We start from the raw sequence: 9,754 nt of genomic DNA on the forward strand, positions 1-9,754 counted from the left end.
AAAAGATCCAAGAAGGACATTCCATTGAAACATGCAGTAATGCAGCACATGTATGAACTTCCAGTTTGTTGATACTGCTGTCTAATGGCAAGACCTGGGGAATGCAGGATTTACACTGAATTTCCACTGCCAGGCAGGTACACTGCGGGAAAAGGGTCCCCAAACAGACAGAGGACCTGCAGCTTTTTCAGCCAAAGGACTGGAAACATAGCAGAGTCCTTCTAATATTCCTGAATGAGGTCATTTCTCTCATATTTGGACCCTGGAGCAAAACCAGTTAGGGTTTTGGCAATAGCTCCTCGGTTTTCCCTTCAGCAACTGCCAGAAAAGAACTGAAGAATGGAATCACTTTTATTTCCATTGTTTTTCCTCTGCTGTTTAGCTTCAGCCTCAGTTACTTATTTCCTGCAGGAGCTGCATTGGGAATAGCTGGAGCTGGTGGCAGCATCTTTGTATTTGCTACACAAGAAGCAGGGAGATAGCCTCCGTTCAAATTCAGACAGAGTAGATTTTGAACTTGCAAACCTTTCATGTGTGATCAGTCAAAACAGAGTGTTCTTCTGGCTTGCTTTAGCTGCTAGATACAAGCCAAACCTCAAAGGAGAGTTTGGGAATGTTGATTTTTCCTCCTTGCAGCATGAGGGAGTGCTTCATCTGCAGACAGCTCTCTCCTGGGGAAGAAGCATTTCCTATTCTTAAACGAACAGAGAACTGAGCTTTTCCTTCTATAATTAAGAAGACTCCAGCTGAGGCCCTTTTTCTGCTCTTTGCTAAAAACTGAAATTATCTCCTCCCTTACTGTGAATTTTGAATGTTTCGCTAGCCTTGTTTTCCCTGAACTTACACATTGTCACATACCCTGAGAAAACCTATTCCATTGCCTCTTGCAGGAAACGCTACTTGTCTCATGAGAAGGCTGCTTGACTGATTTCTACCCTAATTTGACAGATCAAGGACACATTTTTCTTAAGCTTTTGTACCAAATTTCAGAATCTTCTGAGCTCCTGTGCTCACAGTTAGAAGTCACAATAAGAAATAGGGCAGGCTACAGTGATAATCGGAGAAGTGGGAATAGTTCGTCAGTTAAAACTGTATTTCCAGAGCTGTAAACTTATTGGAAATTTGTGAAACGGCGGTGGGTAGTCCAATATCAAATACAGAAAAAGAAAGGATCCTTTAGGCAAGTGCAGAACTAAAATGAGAGAAACGAGAAATAGGTGAACAGTGGCTATTCAGCCTAGTTTGGATTTAACTATCTCAGAACCACTGAGCAGTACTGTATAAAACAATTCATGGTTCTGTATGATTACTTTTTGAAATAGATAAGTGGGCATTAGATGAGAAAATGTTGAAAGGCTACCAGAGCTGGAGAGAAGGTTAAAAAAAGCAACACGCCTACTTGTGTGGCTTTTGTGCTTCTAGCCATTGCTGTGGACAGAATGGCTGTAATGTAGACTGGGCCAAACGGGAGGGGATTGTAGGAAAACCTTCAGCGTTATCAGGTAGGATAAAACAGTAGGAAGCCGTTACATCTACCTTTTTGTTCTGATGAGCAACCCCTGCTCTGCACCAATTAGTGCAATACTGTGCAGAGTTGCAGCAGACTTAGAGCAAATCTGAACCTGTCTCCTTTGAAACCATATGTTCTCTTTGTTGGTGATAGATAAGTAATAGCAGTGTTTGCTAGAATTAAATATTCTTGTTTTCATTAATATTTGGGGGTTTCCATTATATTTTCAGAGAAACATTTCCAGAGCTAGGCACAGGCTAGTCAAGAGTTTTGGCAGTGGTCCTCTGGTTACTCTTAATGCAAGAATTAAGTACCTCAGTGCCCAGTAGTAGATTTGATAGAAGGGAATTTGTGCTCATACACCAAACAATGTGGGCTATTTGCTCAAGCGTACATCCCTCGGCTATGGTAAATGGGGAGTGCTCTAATGTGACCTCTGCATCAGGGAAGTTGCTGCTGGCTGATCTGACACTGGAAACTCCTTATACCACCAGTGCAAGGTTTACTGGAGAACATCTCTCCAAATCCTCAGGCTGCAGCCCCCCCAAATGCTTGGCAGTGAGTTTCATCTAGCTCCGAGGAGACCTTTCTTTGTTGGAGTGAGAATATTTAGCAAAAAACATCCCTCAAAGACCAGACTACCATTGCATTTTGGACCTGAACAAACCCAGACAGCTTTCATTCTCTTCTCAAAGTGAGCTATAAAGTCTGCAAGAATCTCAAAGCACTGTATTAATCCAAGAAACCTTTACAGTAAGAGATATCTGGGCAACAGGCTTAAACGGGAATTATATCTACAATGAGAGAGGTTTCTTACTGGTGTAAATCAGCTTGCTCCAGGGCTGTCTTAAATGACCCAGAGGCTGGGCATGGTGCCTGAACATATGCCATTCTCCACATATGCGAAAGTCTATTGAGGTCAGACTTACTGCATGTGCCAGAAAAGCAATGCATCATACGCAGCTGGACTCCCTGCACACACCATGCAGAGCTGCTCTGTGCATAAGCAGCAAGACAAATTGATTGGACTATTTGTGTGCACATAGAGTTAACTCCACAGCATGTATACTGCCAGTCCAGTGCATCTGGAACTACACCCAGCATCCATCTATGGAATCCATCTCTCAGCCGTACCAGGGCAAATCTGCTTTGAGGACAGGCTTACATCGACGTTGGTTTGTTCCAACTGTCTTTCTGTTGTTTTTCATTCGCTTCTCATTGTTTTATAGCCCTTCTCACCTGTCGTCTTTGTCTTCTTCTGTCCCTTTTCTGCCTGCTCCACGGCATGGCAGGGAGATGCCATGCATGCCTCACCTCCTGAGCCACAGTGAAAACATCTGGAATTCTGCACGTCTTTTATAGTGCTTTTGAGCTCACCAGCAAGGTTTTTTTACCCAAAGAGTTTCACTTTTTCTTCCAGAAAGTCCAGCTGTGATATGTATCCAGTTCAGCCAAATGAGCTTCCTGACAAACTGCATTCCACAGCTAGCATTTGGTCGCCCAAGGAAACCACCCTTTGCTATGTACATGGAAGGGTTTTAATCCTGCTGTCCCGTGGCAGAGTGAGGTATTAGGTGATGACCCTAGTAAATGGTCCAATTTTTTGCAGAGCAAAAAGCACTGGAAAGTGAACACTGCATTAGAAAACACCCTTTCACCCCTCCCAGGAAATCCTTTCTTTCTATGGGAATAGTCAAGCTTTGTAAAGAAAAGTTCTTGTTATTTAGGTTAATTAATAGCTAATTGCTTTGCTCAACTGTGGGAGCTGGGCTAGATCCCAGGCCAGGAGCGTTGCTAGTTAAGCCCAAGTTGAGAACTGTTAACCTGGAGTGAAACTCAAGTGTTTTAATGCAATACCACTGCAAGGGAAAACTGGTGCTCACAGTGCTAAAGGGATCGCCACATTTGCTTTGCCCATGTGGGATCAGCATGATGTGTGTTACTGTTATGTTATTCATAAAGCTGTCATAAATAATTAGCATATGCTTTCTACTTTTGAATAATCCTTAATAGCAACTTTTATTCCCCTGAATGACCTCCAAAGAGGAGCCTTGCAGATAGTCCAAAGAAAGCAGCCCCAAACACCTCTCTTTGGAAGCTCTGTCCTCAGCAAATTAGACACAGAGGCCTTTGGGAATGGTCTTCTTTCCAAATGTCTGCTGGTTTTATGGAGGCTAATGATGTAACTGAGAAGCAGTGTCTGCACTTTAGGTTGAATTCAGACATTTTCCATGCTAAAATAATTCCAGCTGCTTCATTTGCTTCCTTTTCCTGTAGATTCTTTTCCAATGGATGTATTTCATACTGACAGTTTTTACAGATATTGGCACTGGTCAAGCAGAATTCCTGACCAAAATCCAGACAGGAATTTATTGTAAAATAGTATCTGTCTTTCCTAGCCAGCTGCTGCTTATTTGGGGTAGCAGGGAAGGTGGCTTTAAATTTGTATTTTAATTACACAGTTAGTTTAGGGGGGTTTTTGCATTTTAGAATAACTAAAATGGAAAACCAGGTTAGCTGTTGTGTATGGACCGTTCAGATTAGTGGAAGCAAGAGAAGAGGTGTGGATGCATGGGAGTGAATGAAGCGCAGTGGACCAGTCAGTCTCTACAGGAGCAGTAATGTGTGCACAGAGCCCCCAAAGTAGCTTGTCCTGGCTCCTTAGCATAACGGGAAATACACTGTAGGGTATCAAAGAAAGGTCTTCTGGGTCAGAACCCGACATTGTCTCTCATCCCAAGAGCAGCTCTTGTTCCAGTAAAACTTTGAGGTTTGCTTGGGACTGTTAATAGGAGCTGCAGTGGCCTTAGAGACTTCTTCAAGCGCAAAAATACACTTTCTCCAGTCCACCACTTACAACCTGCAGTTTACATTAACAGTGGGATTGTTACATTTTTCACCTTCAGTTATGCAGACAGTCCGAAAATTGGCCTTCACACTCTGAAGCAATCCAAATCCTTCATTTCTTTGGACAGTCAGTCTAGTGAGAATATTGTATTTTACATGGAATGGCCACAGGAATATAATGGTCCTGCTGTACATACATACACTTACAGCTTATGTCTTACAGAAATCCTGTAATAACTTTAAGAACAAATGATCATGGCTGTAGCCTTTTTTATGATGGCAAAAATCAGTAAAGAAGGAAAATGTGCCATTTGTGTAAGCCAGTATTTTAGCATACATGAAGATAACTGCAAATCTCAGGCAGCAACAGAGCTCTGCAAATTGGTGGGATGCTTATGAGTACAAATGCTATAACAATTCCAGTATAGCTGGAAGTAGCTGTGCAAGAAGACCTATTCGTGCTTGTAACGGTTTATTAGAAGTGCAGCAATGCATCATCATGCTGAATCTTGAGCATGTACAGGAGAAGAGAGGAATCCTTCCAGGACTGTCTTTTTGCAGCATGCTTGACCTTGTCTCCAATATGGATTTGCATAGAGGATCCTGGGTGTATGGAGTTCATGGCAGGCTCAGGTTTGCAAAATGTCGGAACCAATAATTCTTTCCTTGACTCTGGAAGTCAGACTCTCCATCAGTTGTCCATGAGGAATGAAGCTAAGTCATTACTCTGGATTTGGGAGCAGTATTTGGGTAAGAAGTTTTTCCTGGCTGTGATGCAAAATGATACAAGTGCCTCAGCCGTCTCGCATTCATGAAATTGTAGTGCTGCTTATCATCAAATTAGCAATACCCACTTGAAAATGGGCTTCTTTATAGTCTAACTGGAATGATGCAAGAACTGAAAAGGGGCCAGAGATACACTATGTACCATTATTTTCTGTGTTGACAGTTGAGAAAATAATATCGTAGCATAGAAGTTTAGTTGGAATTGTTCATTGTTCTAAATACAGTTTAAAAAACAAGAAATAAATCCAGCTGTTAGAAAAAAAATGTGTATTTGAGGTGGATGAACTTTCATTCTGAGAACTATTTTCTTGTCTGCAGATCATTTGCAGGAATGGACTAATGCTTTGGCTTTTCCTTGTATACAGATATAGAACAAGCTGAGCAATTAAGAATTGGATAGCAGCCCATTTAAGGAAGGTCACTGCATTTAGTTTTGCTGTTTGACCTCAGCAGCAGAGAGGTGTGACTGAAAATATACCTGTGCTGCACAAAATCAAAGTCTACTAGACAAACAATAGCAATGTCCTTTTCTAAAGCATCCTTGAAAAATACTTGTACGTAATTTCTTGCTAGATTGATCTCTGCCACTTTAAGGAAACTTAAACAGTCGGTTACTGCTTTAAATAGTAATCGATTTTGGTGACTGTCAGTTGAAACTGAACTTCACGTAGGGTTTCATTGCACAGAAGGTGCAGGGAGGAATACGATGGGCTGTGTTACCTTATAGCAGCCTTAATAATCGATATTAGGCAGTCTAAAGATTTACAATTCAGTCACCCATGGCACCCACCCCGCAGCTTCCAGCTGCCCTGTTGCTTCCCTGGACAAGCTGACCTTCCCTAGGAGGAATTCTCCTTCCCACAGTAGCCCCTGCAGAAATGCCTTGAGAGACTCCACCTGAGTGCTCCCTTGACTGGTGATACTCCCATATCCTGCAGGTGATACTGTTGGAAAAGATCATATAAAAATGCCCAAAGGGACAATGATTAAGCTCCCCAATAGAAGAATGGGAAACTGAGGAGAAGCGTGATCCTAGCTGAGGAACAGGACTGGAGAGGTGGCTTTACTCCCTGTAGCCTCCCTATGTAGCTTTAGGTTTATATCACATAAAACAATGTTTTTAAATGTATTTAGGGCTTAAAGATGCAGGTGAGTGCCTTTGGTTAGACTCTAAAGCCTCTAAAAACGGCAGTTAAATAGCTCCACAGCTTTGAGGACCTGTATCTCGGTTCTCCACTTGCACAACGGAAGTAATTGTGGCTCTGCCACAGAGATGGCTATATCAGAGTCTTTGATGTGCTTGGGTACCTTAGTGATGATATCTCTACACAGCTCTGCAGGCAATAAGTTGTCTCTTTACCTTATTTGCCTCAGTGCTGAATAAGGTTCAGCCTGTGCTAGTGTGCCGTAATGAATTTATACTGATGATTTTCAGCAGCTGAGGTTCAGGCTGTGAGATTATTGACTTGTTTCCTTCACTGAGACGAGTAAGAGTAGGGAAGAAATTATGTGTTTGTGTGTGTCCTTGTTTATTTTCCCCCACTGTGAAGCATTAATTGGTGACTGAATGCAAAATTTCCTTTCCCCCGTTTGTTCTTACAGGGCTCACATAGGAGTTAATTGCCAAAAAGAAAATTTCATGATATATAACAGAATAAGGGATGACAAAGCTCATGTGGGGGTGGAACAGTTTGAAATGCTGTCAGGTCCTAAGGGTGCTGCTCTAATAATACTCCTTCTGCTTTGGCAACAGGGAGTAGGCAAAATAATCTGTGATGTTATGGTCTGACTTGGCATTTACAGCTTGCAAGCCAGTGTTTAGCAACTCAGCAGTTTAGGATTACAGAATTATCAGCAGAGAGAAATATTGTTGCTTGAAATTGTGACATGGTTTTATAAATTTCCTTCTTTTACAGATTCGGTTAAACAGCAGAGGACTTATCTATTCTGTTGGTCTCCTGCTGGCATCTGTTTTTGTCACAGTATGTATATAGTCTTTTGTTCTTCATTTCCAAAAGAGTGATTTTCATAGACATTTTCTTCACCTGTTCCTTTCTCACCTGCAGCTGTAATAGTGGTTGCAAAGTCTGTTGTTAAGGGATAGGAATGGTCACTCCTAATGTAAGCTTCCCAAGACCTTAATCTGGCATTTCGCAGAAGCTGTCACAAGATGGCTCTCATATTTGTATATTTTTCATGGGAGGACCCCGGGAGATCCATTAGTAATCATCAGTTATTTTCATGCTAGATGAAAGCATGAAAGATTTCATTGAAGCAGATCCCTTGATGTATGACGAGATCCATTCTTCTCTTGGACAGGTAGACAAAATGCTGTACAGTTTGCTTTGGCCCTCTGTAGGAACCTTCTGAAATACAACACAGACCAGAACAAACAGTGCCTGGACACAACAGTGTTTCTATTGAAATCAGTGCCTCGCGTTCCCTGACCTGTCCAAGTCTAGCATAGCAGACTAGAAATGATAGAGAGAAGAGGATTTATGTGACATCTGCCAAATCTTGAGACAAGCTGTTATAGGGAATCCTCCTGTGCGTTGCACACCAACACAATTCCCACGTACACAAGACTTCAATCTTTTAAGAGGTTTGTGTGGGAGCAAACTACACAAAGTCAAGCACAGCATTAGACTGTGTGGCTCTAGATTGAGATGCAGAGGGGCACGTGAAGCATTTTGAGTGAAGAAAAAGGAATCTGGCCTTCGAAAACGCTTCTGATTGAACTAAAGGGGATTGTTCTTGCCAAAATTAAATTTGTTGCAGAAACTTAAGGCCCTTGGGCCAGGACTTGAGGTGATGTAAGTCAGCATGGCTTCAATGACTGTGAGGGGGCTACTCTGATTTACTTCAGCTGTGGTCTTCAGCTCACTTGTTGCAGTACTTGCATTGTGATTGCTTCCAGGTGACCATGATCAGTAAGGGGACGGTCATCTTCGTACTCCTGTAATTGGGAAGGGGATTTACCACTTTATTTGAAATGTTCTTGCTGTGGTGGCTTACTCTGTGTTTATTGTAGGTTTTTGGCGTCCACATGAACAAATGGAAACTGGATAAGAAGCTAGGGTGTGTGTGCCTTTCCCTTTACGGCATCTTCCTGTGTTTCTCCATCATGACAGAATTCAATGTTTTCACTTTTGTGAACTTGCCGATGTGCAGAGATCACTAATGCAGGTGGCAGACTGTTGGGACGAACTTCCTTCTTACCTGTGCAATACAAACCACGGCTGGCATCTCCTGAATGTGGTGCACCTCCAAGTCGTGACGTATATCCTGTTCACTGTTCATAGGACCCATGGCCCCATCTAGGTCTGCCCTCTCCCTGACCCCCCCACAACCTGGAAAAATCCTGCATCGATGTGAAGATTATTTTTTTCAACATTCATGTGATTTCCTAGCTCAGTTTTTGAACAGTGTGACTGGGACTCTAGATGAACTGGCTGCTAACTGGCGTCAAGCCAGGCAAAACTGGTCTGCTACAATTCCTTCTTTTTTTAAGTTATTTGATGGAAGACTAATCTAATTTATGACTTAAGACTATTGCTACAATGCAGAAGAGGGTACATCATACAGGGGCTGATTTTCAAGGAGACTCATGGGAATATTTTTGGTTGGTTTTTTGTTTGGTTTTGGGGTTTTTTTTGTTTTGTTGTTTTTTGTTGTTTGTTTGTTTTGTTTTTTTAATTGCCAGAGATCAACGTCCTCTCTTGCAGCTTCTCCTTCTGAGCGCTGGGTCTCCTGTAATGATCCAAAGGTCACAGGGCAATGTAATATGGGAATACAATTCAAGGTACTCTGCATATGAATGGATTTACTGCATATTAAAAGAAGATTGTCAAGGCAACAGATGATGACTTTTTACCATAAATAATGAATCTTGTACAGGTGTGATGAGGAATGCAAGGTACACATGGATTCAAGGGTAAACACTGCTACCATTTTACTACTTACGTTGGAGTTTTATTAGTACGGTGTTTATGGTATTTCCAAGCAATAGTTTGATCGCCAGCCCAGGAGGGCTACCAAGGAGGTGTCCTTGTTTTTAATGATCTGCACATGGAAATGGAAGGTCAGAACTTTCTCTGCTTCATCAGATTTCTTGTTGTGGGGGGATTCAATAGTTATGTCTTATTCGTTCTGAGAAGGACATAAGTACATGTTGGAACTTTTCTAAATGAGTTACAGACACTGGTTTCCTTAAAAGGAAGGAGGCATATTTTGCACAGACATAGTTATTGAAGTCATAATTTGCCACTCTTTAAAGAATACACTGGACCTGGCCAGATATTTGTCGTCTTAAGCAGTTGAACTTATCTGATAACAGATCATGTGGATTCATCACCCTTCCTTTGGGAGGGAGGAAAACACAGAGAGAGATGGCACTCTTTAAAATGTGGAATATCTTCAATGCAGACTCGCTCACAGATCTTAAGTTATTGTGAAAGTTTAGCTATTCATTGTTCCAATATCCCTGCTAGATTTTGTATAATTCTGTATTAATATGCAGGCAGATTCTACCCCGTGAGAAATACCATCACAGCTTCATTTGTATGTATTGATACTGTGGATTCTTGCCAGTGCTGGCTCTTGTAGTTACTT

The 9,754-nt window shown here is 41.8% G+C and overlaps 1 protein-coding gene across 1 annotated transcript in view; it reads left to right on the top strand.

Moving 5' to 3' along the window:
* The window catches only part of SLC24A3 (solute carrier family 24 (sodium/potassium/calcium exchanger), member 3), a 148,515-nt gene extending 140,191 nt beyond the window's left edge, over window positions 1-8,324 (top strand). Inside the window, exons 16-17 of the mRNA XM_009330134.1 lie at window positions 7,060-7,125; window positions 8,175-8,324. Of these exons, the coding sequence (XP_009328409.1) occupies window positions 7,060-7,125; window positions 8,175-8,324 (216 nt within the window). The remainder of the gene's footprint in view (window positions 1-7,059; window positions 7,126-8,174) is intronic.
* Window positions 8,325-9,754: the final 1,430 nt, after the last annotated feature.

This window comes from Pygoscelis adeliae, unplaced genomic scaffold (genome assembly GCF_000699105.1).
Source record: "Pygoscelis adeliae isolate BGI_AS28 unplaced genomic scaffold, ASM69910v1 Scaffold188, whole genome shotgun sequence".
Taxonomy (NCBI): Eukaryota; Metazoa; Chordata; class Aves; order Sphenisciformes; family Spheniscidae; genus Pygoscelis; species Pygoscelis adeliae.